Below are 21,562 nucleotides of genomic sequence, written 5' to 3'. Positions count from 1 at the left end.
CGAGGTGGTACTGCGTTTCATCCTCTCTCTTTCTCCCGTCTACAATGATCCATAAATATAGATGAGCGAAAATTGCACCTATTGGAGCGCAAATAAGGGGTTCCAGCTGCCTCATTCTACCTTCCTCGCACATTTAAAATTTTTCCCAAATGTTTTGTCATTCGAACGTATTCGCGCCCTTTTTAATACGCAACTCCTCATACTACCACAAGCTTCCCTAACTGTAACTCGCCCAATAGTCCATCGCTGGTAGTCGTTCATACCCATCCACTGCCTCTTGTTCATCCTCACTCACTCATTCATTCATTCATTCAGCCCATTCATTGTTGTTATCTCTTTGTGTCCTCTCTAACTGTCATTTCTTCTGTCTCACAGCCAGTCAGCCGAGAAATTCAGCATAGCGTCTGGAGATACAGAACTCTAGGCTTCCATCTGTCCTCACATTTCTAATGTTGAACTTATCCGCCAGTGTAATTAAATTCGCCGAAGTTATATGTTCTACTACTGCTGTCTCTCTCACTGCCACTGTCTCTTCCCTGTTCTCTTACCGCTACTATCTTATTCATTCATTCCTTCCCACTGCCACTATCTCTCTCTTCCTCGTTGTCATAGTCATAGACCCCGTCTCTCATTAAGGCTTGCGTCACATTTTCTCCCTCTCGTTATTCCTCTCCAACTGTTACTGTGTTCTTCTCTCTTTCTATACCGCAACCACTGTCTACTCTCGTCAAATATCTATTACTTTTCCATCTCTTTCAACTGCCACTGCCTCCTCCTTTCTCAGCATAAAAAAATACGAATATGTTCACATATTAAATTCTTTGGGAAAATTTATGAAAGTGCTGAGGAAGGTAGAACTATGTTGCTGATATCCCTTTTTCAGTCGCAATCTTTTTTTTAAAAAAAAACAGTAACATATTCGCATTTTTTGTGCTCCGATAGAAGCATTTATCCATTGGTTCCCTTCTTTTCCCTGCTACAGCAGGACGTGTCACCCATATGAAAAGAATTTCATGGGTGTGTAAAATTTTGATAGTTTTCATATGTGGAACTGAAATAACGCTAAACTAAATTGACATCAGACCATATTTTACGCGCACAAAAATTATGCATGTACTACAGTACTACAACATGGGCTTCCCAAACCCTTCTGATGATAACGGAGACACTTTACAACATATTCATTCGTGCTACGTCAGTTTATAAATTATGTTTTCGCCTCACACTGGATATTACGTGCGTATTTTACGTGTGGAAGTGGGGTAACTTTGAACCTCTGTATCACGGAAACGAATAAAAATATAAAGAAAATTTTCAAGGCTGTTCGAGATCGGGACCGGGATCTTGGTAATGTACCACAAAGATTTCAGCTATTTGTTGAACATAACAGTCTTGGAAAGCGCGGCTCGGTTTTGGTACCCAAAAATGTTTTCCAGGTTTTCTCAGAAACCGCCCATGACCTAAGTGGCCCCTCAACAAGCCTCTTAAGTCGTACTATAGATCATATATAATGTAAAAAGAAGCAACCGATTTGCTTCATCTGTGTAAGCTGGAGGAATGGTGTAATATCCAAATTTGGAGCCTTTAATGTAGGATAGTTATATTAAGTCGATTCGTCTGTTGGGAATACGAAAGGTTGCTAGCCCAGGGCTATCCAAAACACTTGACACTATCGTTCTGTCAGCAATAGAACAAGAGGTACGAGCACCGAATAAATCCCGTTTACATGCGCAGCTTTTTAGAACAAATTAGGTAGCGCATGCTGTCGCATGCGTTCCGATAACGAACAAGGTGGCCCAACTGTTACGACACTGCTCCGTCACTCGGTTGGAATTCGGTTTAAATCCTTGTCCGACTTAGATTTGGACATTATTGGCTCACCAATGTCGACTAATAAGAACGTCGAGGTGGTTTCTTTGGAAAGAACATGGTCTGTTTCTTTTTCGAGCCTTATCTTGACCGATTTGTTCTCTGTCTCTAACGCAATCGTCGTGGACATGGTGTAAAATATAAATTTTCCTTTTAATAATGCAGGCAATCCTGTATTTCCTTAGTATTCGATAATCTCCACGTAATCCAGTTGTGCATCCATTATTCCTAATTAGTCAGATGTTTTATTCTCAAGTATTATGATGTTTTTGTAAAAAGAAGTCGCTCTAAACGGATCAAAATAGACAGATGTAATGGTAGTTTAGTGAGTACCCCAAGGATGTGTGATAAGACAGTTATTGATCTAGTAGATAGGTTCGGAAGTTTTTTGAGACAGTTTGTGAATTATGTGGTTGGCTGTAAGAAAGTATCAACACCCATAAACAGTATCGATTTGCAAAATGATCTGCAGAGGATTGATGAATGGTACAGGGTCTGGCTGCTGACTCTGAATGTAAATAAATGGAGCATATTGCACATAAACAGGCGAAGTAATCCATTAATCTACGATTACATTATTGGTGACAAATCGCTGAAAACTGTGACTACCGTAAGATACCTAGGAGTAACCATCAGCAGCGACCTGAAGGGGAATGAACACACAAAACAAAAAATGGTTCAAATGGCTCTGAGCACTATGGGACTCAACTGCTGTGGTCATCAGTCCCCTAGAACTTAGAACTACTTAAACCTAACTAACCTAAGGACATCACACACATCCATGCCCGAGGCAGGATTCGAACCTGCGACCGTAGCGGTTGTGCTGTTCCAGACTGTAGCGCCTTTAACCGCTCGGCCACTCCGGCCGGCAACACACAAAACAAATAGGAAAATCTGATGCCAGCTGAGACTACTAGGAAGAATCTGAAGGAAATTTACGTTATCCACGAAAGGAGGGTGTTACGAAACTCTTGTTCGTCCGATTCGTGAGTATTGCTCATCAGTCTGAGAGCCCTACCAGGTTGGATTAATCGGAGGGGGAGAGACGATCCGACGAAGAGAGGCGGGTTTGTCACGGGATCGTTTCAAATGGCTCTGAGCACTATGGGACTTAACATCTGAGGTCACCAGTCCCCTAACTAACCTAACGATATCAAACACATCCATGCCCGAGGCAAGATTAGAACCTGCGACTGTAGCAGCTGCGCGATTCCAGACTGAAGCGCTTAGAACCGGCCACAGCGGCCGGCCACGGTATCGTTTAGTCGGTGCGAGAGCTTCAGAGAGATGGTCAACAAACACCAGTAACAGACGCTACAAGAGAGTCCTTGTGCATCACGTAAAGGTTTCCTATTGAAAGTTTCCACAGAGTGCTACCCGGGAAGAGTCGAATAACATATTACTTTCTCCCACATACGTCTCGAGAAATGACCATGATGAGAAAATTCGTGAAGTTAGAGCTAAGGCGGAGATTTAGCAACAGTCATTCTTCCCACGCGCCATTTGCTTATGGAACAGTGACGGAGTGAACAAGATATTGGTACGTGAAGCACCCTCTGCCTGCAATGTAAGGTGGTTTGCAGATGTACATGATTCACAACTGCCGAAGTAGCGCCCAGTAGGTAGGCTTTCATCAAGCCATGAACCATAACGTTGCTATCGTTATTCAACATTTCTAACTGTGGACTCAGGGAATATGACAAAGCAATAGTTACCAAAGCTCTAGCGTAATTCAGTTGTTTTTGATATCACTTTGCGTACTAGACATGGGAGAGAGGATCTTCGATGGTGCATTTGTCGACAGTTCTACACATCTCATTATTAATGATGTGTCATGAACACTGAAACACGTATGTAACATAGCAGCGATGGCGAGGCATTGTAGCATCTGTGACCAGAGAGTATGCGCTTGACCGCGCGAGTGTTGCGAGCGGTTCTCAGTCAGTAGCAGTCAGTCAGTCGTTGCGAGTCAGTAGGCCAGTGCAGTACAGTAGTCGTTGCGAGTCTGTAGTCGTCATGCAGAGCGGTCGGTCAGTAGTAGCAGCCCAGTGCGGTTGTGTGATGTAGGCGGTCGGCAACACTGGTCAAGATGAGGAATAAGGTATACTGTTAATTAATATAATCATTAGATAATGAAAAATTTTATTTATTGTAATTATTCTCCAACAAGTCTCCCAATAATAATTTTTTATTTCAAAAGCATTTTCTCAAAAATTTAATTTTTTATTGAACTCAAGATTTCGTTGCACTTCCCATTACATTCCACTTCTTTTGAAGAAAAACTCCACTAAAATCACAAAAAAAGAGAATATTATTATTTGCAATGCAGTTCCTCGAAGCGGTGCGCAACAACAAGAGCAGATATGTGACATCCATTTATTCTGAGGTAAGACTTTAATTCTGATTGTTTTACACAGGGCCAAAGACCGATATTTCGGTTTAATTGAATTTTTTTGTCACTGAATGGACTTTAATTTTTTGAAGGATTTATATTTGAGTCAGATTGCGAATTTCACATTTTTTGTTGCCATTGTCAGTACATTTCATTGTGGGCAGGTTACGCATAGAGCCATGTCCATCAGCATTTCTAATTAGTATCGTCCTTTTCTTTTAAAAAAATTTGTGGGGAGGTTACACTTGGCTCCCATTTCTATTAAGTATTGCTATATTTTCTTTAAAATTTACGGTGGGGAGGTTACACTTGGCGACACCCAGTCCAGGATCGTATTTCGTTGAGAGTCTTTTGAACAACAGTCAGATATCTGCTCTTATTTGCTTAAGTATAATTAGGATTTGGCGCTACGCTTTTATTAATCTTGTGACTTTCTCTCTACAGGTCAACGGCAATTTGTTGCTTTGTTGTATTTGTGTGTTGCTTTTGCATTGTGTTGATTTGTTTTGTGAAAAATTTTGACTATTGTAAAAATGCCGCGAAAGACTGTGAATAGTGTATCGCGAAGTATTGTGAATGAAATTACCGACTTAAACAACGTGACCGATAGTAATTGTGATACGCAACGTAATGATGACAATCCTGCGTTCACTAACAATCAGTGCATTCCAACCACTAAAGATGACTTTCACCTTAATGATGAACAAACGAACTCAATTGTCTCGTCTGTTAACTTGACGACAATTGATGACGCAGAATGCTCTATGGTAATGAGCGCTGCCGAGTTTAACACACCCGATTTAGAAAATCCAAGTAATGTACAGACAAATTTTTCGAATGAAAATGATCAGTGTAGTGAGAGTATGACGCATGCATTTAATTCTGAAATAATGTCTGACAGTGTACATCCGACTGATAATCCTTTTTGTAAGTTGCAAAATGACCAAATGGTCACACAAAGCGCGACAACTGCAGGTACACCATTAAACAGTACTGAGAATGCAACAGCTACTTTAAGTTTGGATCAATTTATGACAATAATGCTACAGTTTAAGAACGATCTTAGGGAAGATATCAAACAAGATAACAAAAAACTCAAACAACAACTTGATGAAATTTTTGACAACCATTACAAACAACTTAGCGAAACAATTGATAAAAGTGTCGATCTCACAAACGGAAAACAAGACGACCGTAAAGAACAGAACAAACAAGTTAGTGAGCAGATTACAGCTGTTACCGTGCAATGTCAGGACAGTAAGGAACAACTACGTGATGATACTAAGACTTGTGCTAATAACAGTAATGAAAAGGTTGGCACTGTTGCACAAGAATTCAGTAGCACACGTGTAGGCACAACCGAATCACATAAAGACGAGATTATTGCAGTCACTGAACAATGTTCAGCAAACGAAACACTGATACACGAAATTAATGCAGTCACTGAAGAATGTCCTAAAAACGAAGTACAGATTCGCGACGAAGTTAATTTAGAGTCAGTGGAAGTTTCATACACTCCGAATACGGAAGTTGACGAGAAAAGTGAACGACACAATAACCAGATTGACGAAAGTATTAAAGTAACAGAATTAACAATTATTTCAGTCACCAATACGTCACAGAATCCGCCACGTTGCGAGCATTTATCAGAGTCACGCAGCGTGTATAATGTGAGCAATTTACAGAGACTACGCGAATTAAAATCTGAAAAGCTACGCAACTTGAAATCCGAAATGACACAGACAAACAGATTCACACACAAACCCGAACGTGTTTTCAAATTCAATGACGAGAATGTAGATTTCGAGCAATTTGCATTTGTAAGAAAATCTAAGGAATTTAATACTGACAGAACACAGGTACACGCTTTGAGCTGTATACGACAATTTGTTTTTATGCTTTCACCGCTATTGCCTGTAATGCAGAAGCTAGCTTTGAACCAGATGCGACAATTTATTTTTGTATTTACAACAGCATTGTCTGTAATGAAGAAATTTGAATTAGCACGGATACAACAATTTGCCTTTGAAATTTTACCGCTATTGCCTGTAACACAAAAGCTAAAATTTATTTGCAGTGCGTAATTGACCTCAGGGGATTCATTACGCTTTAATGAATATGTGCCGTAGCGAGCATAGGGCCCCGAGCTGTAGTAGTGCTGTTTCATCTTTAGTTTTCTGCACTGCTGCCTTTTCTTCTACTATCCTTTATATCTATCAAAACTGCTCTTTAACTATTGCTCTACGTAGTATTAAGAATATGTAATGAAAACCCGATGCGACAAATTTTTACTGAAAGTGACAATTTTATTAAGCACTGCCGTAATGACAACTACCGCCGTAACTTTAATAACAGATAAAATCGTAATCATCAGTATGTACAAAATTTTCGGCAGTCGCAACCACATTTTTGTAACAATAGACGTTTTCCACCACAATAGCATGAAAGTCAACCGCTTAGCATACCTAACCAACAATGCAGTCTGCAAGGTCAACCAAACTTTAATGTTTCGCCGCGTGCACGTATAGTCCCAGCCCCAACAAATAGTAACGCATGGCAGCAAAGAAATAACTACGTACAGATAACACACTATTTTAACTCGTATCGCAATGCGCCGTATAGGAATGACTATTACGACAGACGTAAAAATAATGAAGACAATTTTCAGCGAACATCTAACAACAGTCGGTCATACCAACAGCAAAATCATACGCAAGAACATATTCTCATGAATGAACCCGACAGTAGGTACCATCCAGAGCGTAACACGCCTGGAAGAAGTAATAGGACAGTTCAAATAGTCAAAATGCCACAGAATCCTCCTAATAATAATAACACGTCAGATAGAATCTGACTAGATAATGTACAGGACGCATCTTGCAATAATACAAGCACTACCTTAGACACGCAAAATGTTGTTCACGAAAATGTAATTACTTTTGACGACATCAGAGACACTCTTTTACAGGAAAGACCAGTTATTCAGAAAACCATTTCACATCCTGTTATCGAAATTAAAATTGGTTCATCGAAATTCTCAGCAGTAATTGATTCCGGATCACCTATATCAGTAATAAATGAGGAGACTTTTAATGAATGCAACAAAGAGAATACCTATCCGACATTACCTTTAGGCAAAACAAAAGTGAAAGGAGCAGTATCGAGTAAAGGAGTAGACGTTAAATTACAGACACATTTATCATTTTGTATCGCAGGTCACACGTTTCACTCTAATTTTTGGATTGTTCCTTTATTGACAACAGACGTTATTTTAGGCACGAATTTTCTGGTACAACACGACGCAGTCATTGATTTTCAGAATTCTTATTTAATGTTAAAGGATGAAAATGTACAACTTGCTTTAGAATTTCAGCACTCATTATCTACGGAAGAACAAACAATTAACCGCACAGAGGTCATTTCCGCAACACGTGACATAGACTGTAATCCCACATTGTTAACGGATACGTACGTACACAACTATAATACTCCAGACGAAATGGACTACGACGTAATACAAATGATTTCCGATAAAGTTAAAGAGAGTAGTGCAATTACAGACGACGAACGAACGCAATTACACAAAATTCTTTTACAGCAAGCGCCAGTTTTTGACAACATTCCTGGTACTATGTCCGGCTTTATGTATGAATTTCAAGTCAAACCGCACGACACATTTAAAGCAAAGCATTATCCCATTCCATATATTCACAGAGAACAGGTTAAAAAAGAGCTGCAAGATATGCTTGATCAGGGAATTATTGAACCAGCAGTTAGTCCGTACATAAACCCGCTACATATTGTTAAGAAAAAAGATGGCTCACTTCGCCTTGTACTTGATTCACGTCACATTAATGACATTATTATTAATGAAACAGACCGACCACAGACATTAGAGGAACTTTTACAGAAATTTCATGGTACAGCTATTTATTCTACATTAGATTTGAAATCGGGATTTTGGCAAATTCAACTTCATCCGAATTGTAGAAAATATACAGCTTTTCTCTGTTTCGGCGACTGTTATCAATTTTGCAAATTACCGTTCGGCTTAACTATTTCTTCTGCAGCTTTTATTCGCGGTTTGAACACAATACTTCCGACAGAACTTAAGGACAGAATTACGACGTACGTAGACGATATTCTTATCGCAGAAGCTAACTGGTATGAACACAATCTGATTCTTGAACAACTGCTGCAAACTTTTCATGCACAAGGACTTACAGTTAACCTCAGTAAATCGCATTTTGGCAAAACTTCCATAAAATTTCTTGGACACGTAATTTCAGCAGAAGGCATTGCGCCTGATCCAGAAAAACTTCAGGCTCTACGTGACATTAGTGTTCCTACGACGAAGAAGCAATTACGCAGTTTTTTGGGCTTAATTAATTTTTTTCGTAAATTTATTCATCACTCTGCTTTAGACACACCCAGATTATGTCAATTAACAGGTAAAAACAGTATTTGGTCTTGGGATAAGCAAGCACACTCTGAATTCATGAACCTGAAACATGCTCTGTTGAATGCTCCACTGTTATCGCACCCCGATCTTACTAGAAATTTTTCCATTGCTACCGACAGTTCCAACACCGCTTTAGGCGTACATATTTTCCAGGAAATAGAAGAAGATGGTTCAACAGTTATTAAAAACATCGCATTTGCAAGCCGCATTTTGTCACCTGCTGAGCGAAATTATTCTGTTACAGAACTTGAAACATTATGTGTTGTATGGGCTTTCACGAGATTTAGGCATTTTCTTTATGGCAGACACACCACCGTTTACACTGACCATAGAGCCATACAATTTTTGCTTTCAGCCAAATTCACTCACGATAGATTAAGTAGATGGAAGCTGTATTTACAGGAATTTAATTTTACGATTGTTCACATTCCCGGCACACAAAATGTTATAGCAGACGCACTATCGCGTTCTCTCAGCAACAATCAGCAAGACGTAGCAACCCACTTCTGCAAAGCAAATTTCAGTGTCATGTACATTCAGCAAGTTGCATTTGAAAATTTTATTTCATCGTCATTACAGGACATAGCACAAGAACAAAACAAAGACAATGTGTGGAAAGAAATTAAACAGCTTTGGCAAGATAAGAATAATGTTACGATTAGAAACCACTACACTGTACGCAATGACATTCTGTTTCGCCGCTCTCATCCTGACAGCAACAATTGGTTATTATGCATTCCTGACGAACTGGTTAACAAACTAATTTGGTACACTCATTTAAGTTACGCACATTACGGAGCAAGAAAATGTTTTCTTATACTGAGACAGAACTGTTATTTTGCCAACATGGAGAAACGTATACGACGAGTTTTAGCGTCTTGTAAAATTTGCCAGAAAGCTAAATCAGACACCACTTCACATATTCCTCCTTTATATCCCATTATACCTGTTAAATTAAGACACATGGCCGCAGTAGATATTTTTGGTCCGATTCCCAGAACTAACAGAGGTTTTTGCTACATATTTGTCGCTGTTGAGCTCACTTCAAAATTTGTTACTTTCACTCCGTTACGCAAAGCTACTGCTAAAACTGTTTCGAAAGCATTTGTAAAACATTTTCTATCTCATGTAGGGCATGTAATGAAAGTAATTTCTGATAATGGATCTCAATTTCGTAGTAGTGTATGGACACGCATGTTACGAGCCAGAAACATTTCTCCGATTTATATATCCAAGTACCACGCTTCTTCGAACCCTTGTGAAAGATTAATGAAGGAAATTGGTAAGCTGTGCCGAATATACTGCCACAAAAGACATATTGATTGGGATACACACATACTCTCATTCCAAGATGTAATTAATTCCATTCCAAATGAATCCACTATGCTATCTCCGACTGTTATACTGAAAAACGTTGAACCACCGAACAAAATTAAAGAATTAATAGAATTTCCCAAAAGTCGTCGCCTACGACACCACGAAATAATTGACATTGCGCTGAACAACCTCAAACGTGCCGCAGAGCGCCGGAGAAGACAGCAAAAACAGGTTTGTACACGCCGCGACTTTCACGTTGGACAGAAGATATTAGTACGTACACACTATTTATCCAGCAAATTAAAAGGTAAGTGCAGTAAATTTGAACTTCTATACGCAGGTCCGTATCGGATTCGCAGCATCCCTCACCCCAATGTTGTACACGTCGAAACTTTGAGAACCAGAAAATCGAAAGGCAATCACCATATCTCAAACATTAAACCGTTTATTGAGTGAAACCACTGTATGATTCAACACACTATGATGCCATTTACTAATGCAATTAATTCACCTGACTAATTATTGATGATTATCGTATTTTTTCTTGGCAAGTGCCCGGCAAGGTAAGGTTAGCAGGTCGCTCTTCTTGTCGTTACACATCAGACCATGCATATTTTTCCAGATGAATTTACACATTTATGACTATTTCTGCAATTATATTTATGTGACTACTTATTGATGATTATCGTATTTTTTCTTGGCAAGTGCCCGGCAAGGTAAGGTTAGCAGGTCGCTCTTCTTGTCGTTACACATCAGACCATGCATATTTTTCCAGATGAATTTACACATTTATGACTATTTCTGCAATTATATTTATGTGACTACTTATTGATGATTATCGTATTTTTTCTTGGCAAGTGCCCGGCAAGGTAAGGTTAGCAGGTCGCTTTTCTTGTCGTTACACATCAGACCGTGCACATTTTCCACTTTTTTTTGTGTATATGATTGTACTCCAGTTTTGTTTGTATGCACTATGAAATAGTTAAGATATAACACACACCAGTCGACTTTGACATTTTTTTTGCCTTATGACATCTCAACATCGTGACTGTTTCACATTTTTTTTGCTGCTGCATTGTATTATTCTGTGTACATTTTTGCATCTGAACACTGTCAACGTCTTTAACATATTACGTTTTCTGTCATGTTATGCTGTATGGTTAATTGTGTCACCATAAACCAGTCATTATTTAGTGGGTATATGATTTAAATGCAAGACATTAATCTCTGTTCATCAATTTCAGAAAGAAATGATGTATGTAAGAAATAAATTCAACAGAAATGGGAATTTCACCTACGGAATAAACGAAAGGAGATGCAATAACTTTATGAGGAAGAGTAAATGGATCAGGATTAACAAACATTAACAAGAATATACTGTACTCATCACAGAATAGCAGTCTTAACTAATTTTTTCTTTCAGATTACAAGGTGATTGATGCAGGCTGTCAGAGAGAACTACACATCTTAGTTTTAGTGATGAAATATGCTAGAGATAAGGAATAGTTATGTAATGAGTAATGAAGTGATTTTTTGCAGATGATAGTGAATACTGATGAATAATGATGAAGGAAATGGTATTATGAATAATGAAGTTTTTCTTTACAGGTGATGATAATGGTGAAGTTATGATGATATGGATAATGAAGTTTTTTTTTCTTTACAGATGAGGATAATGTTGAAGTAATGTATTTATGCTACGTAGTTATTTAAGTATTTGTTGCAGTTTGCTTTGACAGCAGGTGTTACATTGCATAGTAGGATGACTGAAAGTTTTGGAAAGGACAGCTATGGAATACATTTTTATACACACTTCACTGCCTGTTAATTCGAAGTTCACTACTTTTCAGCATAGTGTGCGTTTCTTCTTTCAGGTCAATAATCCGTTTTTGTATTTTTTCCAGGAGAAGTTTTTCATGACACTTACTAAACCTGTTAGTTATTATACCTGTTCTAGTACTTGCATTTTTATTTTTTACCCATTTGTGTTTATCACTTCTAAATGTGATCACATGTACTGCCTTGTTACATAACCTTGCTACAGCTGACTCATGACGAATGACGTTACCTATGCTCATTTGCAGCAATAGGTCAAAAACAAATAGTGTTATGTTTCAGCAATTAATTATCGATCCCAACGCAATGCATTGCTAACAAACAAAAAAAAAAAAAAAAAAAAAAAAAAAAAAAAAAAAAAAAAAAAAAAAAAAAAATATAAAATGTATTAACAGTCCCAAATAGTGATACCAGTTTGAGAAAATTCTGAATAATACTGATCAACTCTGAATAGCATGTCACTTGAGTAATGACCTCTTAATGAGACTATATTCAAAATAATGCTTTGTCACTAGCTAATAACTGCCACTGTTTGTTGTAATGATACTACTTATAATGCTTGTGATTACTAATGATTTGACTGTAATTAACTGATTTTAATAATGCCTTTGTAATGATCTGAATACTACTGAATGAGGAACACTGTTTATTGTAATGAGTACTTGTAATGCCCATGATTATTAATGCTATGACTGTAATTAACTGATTTTTAATAATGACTTCGTAATAATCTGAATAATACTGAATGATGATTTTATTCAATACTTGCTGGCCACTGAGTGCCAATAATTAATGTCACTCCACGAATTGTTATTAATTATGCCATTGATTAGCTCTTGTTTCCAATGTTGATACTTTGTTGTTGGAAATGAATGTGACTGTTTCATAATGCTTTGTAATTAGGAAAAGACTAATGATTCTTAATAGATTGGAATGACACATAATTAATTAACTATGGTACTGTTTAATAATGCTTTGTAATTAATTAAGGCTAATAATTCTTACTATATTGTAATGACAAATGATTAATTAATTAACTGTAATTAGACAAATGATTAATTAACGACAAATGATTAATTAACTGTAATTAGACAAATGATTAATTAACGACAAATGATTAATTAACTGTAATTATACAAATGATTAATTAACTGTAATTAGACAAATGATTAATTAATGACAAATGATTAATTAACTGTAATTAGGAAAAGGCTAATGATTCTTAATTATACTCTGTAACTGGAAAAGAATGCGATTATTTAATAATGCTTTGTAACTAGGAAAAGAAGATTACTGATTCTATGTAAAACAATTAATGAACATTTTTCTGTAATACTACATACATGGTACAGAAATGTTCAATAACTGGGCTATGAATGCCGCACACTACTACTGTAATTGACAATATTATGTGACTTAATGTCCTTCACCTTATGAGCTAACTACCCTGAATTACTGCAATGTCCATTTGTCCTGTTTATCCTAGTGATCATGGAGCACTATCTTTGGTTTTGCACTAATTCTACGTTGGTGTGCCTTGTAAGAGTGTGGTGTTGACACGACATGCTGTCCACCACCGTGAGCAATGAAGACGTTATTATGGTCCCACTGTTTGGTGTACCTAATGTACTGCCAAAATGAAAACATGGAACATTACTACGACAGTTCAGTGTCTTTGCTACACTGATAAATTCTGATGGGAAAAGATCTTCAAGTTGTGTCACTTGGTGTTGTACTTCTGTGGAAAGATATGGACTTTCAGAGCAGCTGTGTGCAATCTAAAGTGCTACAACCATGATGCAATCCTTCCCTTTCCTATCCTGATTCTTGTCACATAAAGAAAAAATTTTTTTGGTAACATCATTTATGTTCATAGGTTATACATTTTTCGATTCGCTGAACTCCAATGCGAGTACACTTATGTCACTTGTCAACATAATATTTTTTGCCAGTCTGTTTATTTGTTCTGAATATGCTAAAGAATTTTTTCAGTGCCTGTGCACTTTATCTGTCAAATAATTTGTATATACTTTTCTGATTTGCTACTATGTTTTGTACTCACATTTTGTCTTTGTCTGATATATTTTGTACTTAGTGCGTGTGCACAACATTTAAATACTCTGTAAGTTGTAGAATTTTGTTAATTAAAGAAAAATTTTGCCGCGCTTGGCAAGTCCAAATGACTCACCATCGCTGCCAAATTTTTGCCCCCCCAGTGGAGGGTTATGAAACACGTATGTAACATAGCAGCGATGGCGAGGCATTGTAGCATCTGTGACCAGAGAGTATGCACTTGACCGCGCGAGTGTTGCGAGCGGTTCTCAGTCAGTAGCAGTCAGTCAGTCGTTGCGAGTCAGTAGGCCAGTGCAGTACAGTAGTCGTTGCGAGTCTGTAGTCGTCATGCAGAGCGGTCGGTCAGTAGTAGCAGCCCAGTGCGGTTGTGTGATGTAGGCGGTCGGCAACACTGGTCAAGATGAGGAATAAGGTATACTGTTAATTAATATAATCATTAGATAATGAAAAATTTTATTTATTGTAATTATTCTCCAACAAGTCTCCCAATAATAATTTTTTATTTCAAAAGCATTTTCTCAAAAATTTAATTTTTTATTGAACTCAAGATTTCGTTGCACTTCCCATTTCATTCCACTTCTTTTGAAGAAAAACTCCACTAAAATCACAAAAAAAGAGAATATTATTATTTGCAATGCAGTTCCTCGAAGCGGTGCGCAACAACAAGAGCAGATATGTGACATCCATTTATTCTGAGGTAAGACTTTAATTCTGATTGTTTTACACAGGGCCAAAGACCGATATTTCGGTTTAATTGAATTTTTTTGTCACTGAATGGACTTTAATTTTTTGAAGGATTTATATTTGAGTCAGATTGCGAATTTCACATTTTTTGTTGCCATTGTCAGTACATTTCATTGTGGGCAGGTTACGCATAGAGCCATGTCCATCAGCATTTCTAATTAGTATCGTCCTTTTCTTTTAAAAAAATTTGTGGGGAGGTTACACTTGGCTCCCATTTCTATTAAGTATTGTCATTTCTTTTTCTTTTAAAATTTTGGTGGGGAGGTTACACAAAAAAAAAAAAAAAAAAAAAAAAAAAAAAAAAAAAAAAAAACAAGTGTAACCTCCCCACCAAAATTTTAAAAGAAAAAGAAATGACAATACTTAATAGAAATGGGAGCCAAGTGTAACCTCCCCACAAATTTTTTTAAAAGAAAAGGACGATACTAATTAGAAATGCTGATGGACATGGCTCTATGCGTAACCTGCCCACAATGAAATGTACTGACAATGGCAACAAAAAATGTGAAATTCGCAATCTGACTCAAATATAAATCCTTCAAAAAATTAAAGTCCATTCAGTGACAAAAAAATTCAATTAAACCGAAATATCGGTCTTTGGCCCTGTGTAAAACAATCAGAATTAAAGTCTTACCTCAGAATAAATGGATGTCACATATCTGCTCTTGTTGTTGCGCACCGCTTCGAGGAACTGCATTGCAAATAATAATATTCTCTTTTTTTGTGATTTTAGTGGAGTTTTTCTTCAAAAGAAGTGGAATGAAATGGGAAGTGCAACGAAATCTTGAGTTCAATAAAAAATTAAATTTTTGAGAAAATGCTTTTGAAATAAAAAATTATTATTGGGAGACTTGTTGGAGAATAATTACAATAAATAAAATTTTTCATTATCTAATGATTATATTAATTAACAGTATACCTTATTCCTCATCTTGACCAGTGTTGCCGACCGCCTACATCACACAACCGCACTGGGCTGCTACTACTGACCGACCGCTCTGCATGACGACTACAGACTCGCAACGACTACTGTACTGCACTGGCCTACTGACTCGCAACGACTGACTGACTGCTACTGACTGAGAACCGCTCGCAACACTCGCGCGGTCAAGCGCATACTCTCTGGTCACAGATGCTACAATGCCTCGCCATCGCTGCTATGTTACATACGTGTTTCAACACTGATGTTCTTCGTAAGTTCAGAGTTCTGTCTGAAGTCATCATTCGAACCTATCACGATCTTACAATGCTCATATTTGTAATTATGTAAAGGTATAATTACGGCTACCGTACGTGAAGAAAGTTCATAAAATAAAGTAGGTATACGAGGGATTTCTATTCGGTATTAAAATAATTGTCTCCCTGCATATGAAGCATATTGTTACATTGTTTTGAAAGTATACAAAGCGTAAGTAAAAATCTGTCTTAACATAGATGTTAAAGTCTAAACGGTTCAGTTGCATTACTAGGGTGTGGTGTTGCGTTCATAACCGCGCGACCGCTACGGCCGCAGGTTCGAATCCTGCCTCGAGTGTGGATGTGTGTGATGTCTTTAGGTTAGTTACGTTGAAGTAGTTCTAAGTTCTAGGCCAGGGGACTGATGACCTCAGCAGTTGAGTCCCATAGTGCTCAGAGCCATTTGAACCATTTTGAACTTTACAAAGGAATGAAAATGGATGATTACACTTCACTGGATATTTCAAAAATAATACAAGGAAGTCTTACAACAAGAAGCATGGACGTAGCCAGGATTTTATCAAAAGGGGGGGGGATCTGATTGGTTAAAGATGACCATAAAAAAGCTCTCACGTTTAATTTATGCTGAAGATTTCCATGAAGAACGGTAAACCATTTATTCGACGTTGATCTCGTGTTTTCGCCAAGTGGAGATATAATCTCGTTACTTAGGAGTGCTGTATGTTGACAAACCGCTAAAAGCAGTCATGTTCCAATCTCTCTTCATTCTCCAAGGTCATTTTACACTCTTCTTCTTTCAGTCCGAATTTGCGGTGAGGAACAGCTCAGGAATGGACGAGTGCTAATTTTTTTTTGGACACCGTGATTGTTACCGACAGGACTTTTGGAATAAAGAGATCTCTGTTCGACACAGAAGCTAATAATTTTTGATGTCAAAACGTAAATGACCCGGAATTATTCATCTTGATATTTTCCCAAATTTCCTCATTTAAGTATGCGTCTGTCATTTCTTGCAATGTAAAAAAGACCACTTTCTGCATTAAAGAATGACCCGGCAGAAAAATGTGTAAGTGAGAAGAATTTGGATTATAACTTATTTATCATATGGCTTTTAGTGCTGGGAGTCTCCGAAGAGATGTTACGCTCACCTTCGATGCGGCTCTTTTCATTGAAAAAGGGCTGCATCCTTAAGGGATTTGGAATCTTTCATGAAATAAATGTATAACACGCAGAGCTACCACAAGTCGGTGGAGAATTTAGAAAAACTGATTGGTTTACACCGTTTTAAAATGAAATGCGTCACAACAAAGGATTTAGTTCTGTCATTGCTTGTTTTTCCTTTAATTGTGCATGTTAAGTCATTTGATAGTACGTGAAAACGTACTTTAAAATTTAGTTGTGCATGAAATTTATGGCTTCAGTTACCGTAGTATTACAAGAGCGTAAATTCATTTTAGACGAACAGGAGAGGAAGCGATACAGGACGAATTCAAGCAGCCAGCGAAAAATAACAAATCTTTTAGAAACGAACTGTAGAATGTACTGTCATCACGTACCCCTTCCGCGCTCCGCAAACTCCTCCCCATCGTTCCTTATCTGGACTGCTTTTCATAACTAAGTACCCTCGGATGATCAGATTGGGCGATATATTGCCATTTGGGCTACTAATGATAGAGTATTGAGCGATTTTTCTTTAAGGAAATGCAACCATTGTCGTTTGGGTGATATTTTTGTCGATCAAAGCGATTTTTGGGCGATGCACACAAATCCAAGTGCATTTTTAAGCACTGATTTTACTTTAATGTTATTTTTAATGATTGCCGCTCCGTTGATTTGTGAAATATTGCAACCTCGAAGTTCTACCAGTCTCCAAATAACGACTTCAGTATTAACATTAAACTGCTACAAAGGGGTTATTAGGCTTTTATAGTAATGCGAGCACATTTTTAACATACCGTAACGCTAGCGGACGAATCGAAATCGGTTTTTCTCTTCTTTCTTGTTACAAACTTATCCACAATTGGGAATTACCCCATCACTCTTCAGCACACAACACGATAACAATATACAGTACCACTAACATTAAATTCAATTCCAAATAAGAATTCGACTGATTAACGAAACAACATCTGAACTCAAGCACGACGAACAATTGGTCTTGGCTAAAATAGGGATGGGCGATAGCCGATAGTGCTATGGGTGTATACATAGCTTAAATCTATCGTTAGACTTACTGCCTATCGGTAATACATATGTCTTTTCCGTCTTATGATTGAAAATCAAAACATCTTTCAGTTTCAGTATACGGCAGCTAGGTCATATGTATCCAGAATGAGATTTTCACTCTGCAGCAGAGTGTGCGTTGATATCAGCGCACACTCCGCTGCAGAGTGAAAATCTCATTCTGGAAACATCTCCCAGGCTGTGGCTAAGCCATGTCTCCGCAATATCCTTTCTTTAAGGGTGCTAGTTTTGCAAGGTTCGCAGGAGAGCTTCTGTGAAGTTTGGAAGGTAGGAGACGAGGTACTGGCAGAAGTGAAGCTGTGAGGACGGGGCGCGAGTCATGCTTGGTTAGCTCAGTTGGTAGAGCACTTGCCCGCGAAAGGCAAAGGTCCCGAGTTCGAGTCTCGGTCCGACACACAGTTTTAATCTGCCAGGAAGTTTCAGGTCATATGTAATTTGATTCAGGGGAGATGGGAGGTGGGGGTGGCCTCTGGACCACCTGGACCCCCACTTTGGCTACGTCCTCACAAGAAGATGTACTGGAATATCAGTTTCATTTCCGTCACTGGCGGAATTACAGTCGTTCCGGACTATAGACGTTACTACGAAAAGCAGGTCGCAATATTCTCCCTGTGGGCAACTATGTTGGCGGACTTCAGATTTATATTATTATTTGTATTATACAATTAAATGTGGTAGATTTTAATGAGCTCTGACTACTGCAGAAACACTAAAAATAAGTTAGACAAGATTATAACACGATCACTTGGCATCTCTTAAGGCGTGATACAGCCGCTTCCGTAGCAGAGGCCGCTAAATACACACTTGTGTGTTGCCTCCCCGTGGTAGACGATTCGAATCCCAGTGTCTTAAAAAAATGACGCCGCCTGTTTCCGGTTGCAGTCTAGGCAGATTTCACGTGTCAGGATTTCTCTTGACCTTTCTCAACTATCTCTCTCTCTCTCTCTCCCTAGCTCTGATTGGTAACACGATGAGGGCCACAACTTGGCGAAAGAGAATTTCAAATATCTGAACGAAAGCAGATGTGTTTAAATATTTCGTCAAAATTAATCTTCCACTTGTACAGTCTCCAATAGGAAATAAAAGTGAGAAATAAAACCAGCAAAAATATGAAGTGCACAGTGAAATGTTTCGTTCGTAATGTCTCCATGCAAGCGAAAGACAGACGTAATGAGCACAGGAATTTATAGTGAGGCGTCCTTTTTCCAGTAGCTATTAAATAGTTTGCTTACGCATCTGTAGAAAATAAACTTGTGAACAACGTTATTCTCAGCCACTGTAGACGTTTTGATTACATAAATCGAAAATTGCAGGGCAACTAAGACTAACTTTGTAGGTGCACAGGGACGATCTGAGCTTAGGTATTGTTTAAGAGTTCTCTCTTTGCGTGTTGTTTATAAATGCAACAGGAGGGTCAATAAAACTTTGTTTTCCACTTGCTTCGACAAAGGCCGTTCCATCCACAGGGTAAGAAAATGAAATGAATAATACACATTATTATTACTGCTAGAAGCCAGACGTACTTACACCCAGCATGGGTCCCTAACCCAGTGCTTAGAACGAGTAGCGGTCAATAGCCAAGTTTCCTTGGCCCAGTTGTTGAGATTATTTTGAAGCCGTGCAATACATTCTGAAGCGTCTTCATTCCAGCGATCAACTAAGGGGATATAAACACTGAGAAACACACAACGATCACGGAACTGCGGTTTTTTTTTTTTTTTTTTTTTTTTTTTACATTAATTGCGTTCCGTACTGGAAGTTGGATATATGTACACTTCTAATATGATGCATCACGAACACATGTATGACTCACAATTGTTTAGCAACACGCGAAACTGAAAACAACAGTAGCAGTATACAGAAATCGGAAGTGTTCCATTCTGCAGGTCAGCTAAGTTTAGATCTACGCGAGCTGCTTGTCCCTGTTCCCGCGTAGCACGGCTGCCAACGTTACCTGACAGGGCGCCAACGGAGCCAGGGTCGGCGTCTGCGGACTGCGGCATGGTGCGGTGCTGTCACAGACGCAGGGCGCCCGCCGCTACTATTTATCATAACCTACACGCCGGAGACACCAGCTGACTGTGACGCTACACGCGGAACTGTGCACAGCAGGCTGCCGGCGCTGTTGCTACCGCCGCTGTCGGCGATCCTGTGAACTTGGCAGCCGGCGCGCGACCTTGAACTCGGTTGCGAGTGGGTGTGCTGTGATGCCGGCGGCAGTCTGGCGCGGGAGACGTGACTTGCCAGTCTTGTTACGGAATGAGCCGACAGTCCAGATCGTCGTCCTTCCGAATGCGCCACACCTCTCTGTTTTTCCACCTGAAGTTATAATTGTGTGCTGGAGTGGAAATACATTTTAATGCAATTAGTTTTGTCTGAGATATTATAGCGACTCTGAAACAAATCATATGCTCGATAGCCTCATGAATGGATATCATCATGCTGGGGAAACCTCAAAAACATAGTCCCAGAGGTATCTGAATACGCTGGACTCCTTCGTGGACATTCTTGAATTTCCCCTTTTGTAAACAGTTACACAAGCTTGTCAGCACGAACAGTGCTTCTCACATATCATTTGTTTGAATCTGGACGGTATGAACTGTTATGACTGTCGTTCACAACCATACCAATATACTGTGGAACAGTCTCCATCTTTTAATCAGCCTAGTACGTAAAGTGTGTAACTCTGAGGAAGTCTGTGATAACATTTGTCTATTTTGGTACTACTTATATTTTCCTATCAGTGGTTAAGGAAAAGATGTCCGTCCAGATGGCTGAGTGGTCAGTGCGACGGGATGCCATACAAAGGGGCCCAGGTTCGATTCCCCACTGGGTCGGAGATTTTCTCCGCTTACGGACTGGGTGTTGTATTGTCATCATCATCTCATCCCCATAGACGCGCAAGTTGCCGAAGTGGCGTCAACTCAAAAAATTTGCACTAGGCGACCGGTCTACCCGACGGGAGGCCCTAACCACACGACATTTCAATTCAAGGAAAAGATTTGCACGGAAAGGGCGAAAACTGGCTTCAGTATATAACCAAAACCTCTCGTACACGCTAATGGAACTGTCGAGTTCAGAAACCGATTGACGAATCACCAACAACACTTTCTAGCATCCAGGCTTCACAAGATGCTGCATAGACGATAGGGATGGAAAAATTAGGGTTTAACATTCTGTCGACGATGAGGTTCAGAGACCGAGCACCACCTCGGATATGAGAAGGATAGAGCAGGGACTCACTCCCGTCCTTTTTCAAGGTAACCAACATGACGTTCCTCTAAAGTTGTTAGGGAACGCTTAGGAATCTCGAATCTGGATGGCTGGACTGAGAGTCGAATATTCCAATCTCTTAACCTACTGTCATACTATCATGTGGCAGAGAGATTCGAGATTTAATGAAGGACAGAAGACTGGTGATCAGGAAA

The 21,562-nt window shown here is 38.8% G+C and overlaps 1 protein-coding gene across 2 annotated transcripts in view; it reads right to left on the bottom strand.

Moving 5' to 3' along the window:
* Positions 1-20,265, bottom strand: part of LOC124593102 (sodium-independent sulfate anion transporter-like) — a 239,507-nt gene extending 219,242 nt beyond the window's left edge. Inside the window, exon 1 of one of the 2 annotated variants that reach the window (XM_047131899.1) lies at positions 20,089-20,265. In XM_047131899.1, coding sequence (XP_046987855.1) covers positions 20,089-20,137 — 49 coding nt within the window. In that variant the 5' untranslated portion in view covers positions 20,138-20,265. Of the gene's footprint in view, positions 1-19,661; positions 19,823-20,088 lie in introns of those variants that run through there. The other variant, XM_047131900.1, reaches the window with a different exon arrangement.
* Positions 20,266-21,562: the final 1,297 nt, after the last annotated feature.

The sequence above is a fragment of the Schistocerca americana genome, chromosome 2 (assembly GCF_021461395.2).
Source record: "Schistocerca americana isolate TAMUIC-IGC-003095 chromosome 2, iqSchAmer2.1, whole genome shotgun sequence".
In the NCBI taxonomy this organism is placed as follows: Eukaryota; Metazoa; Arthropoda; class Insecta; order Orthoptera; family Acrididae; genus Schistocerca; species Schistocerca americana.
This window is presented reverse-complemented; position numbering and strand designations above follow the sequence as displayed.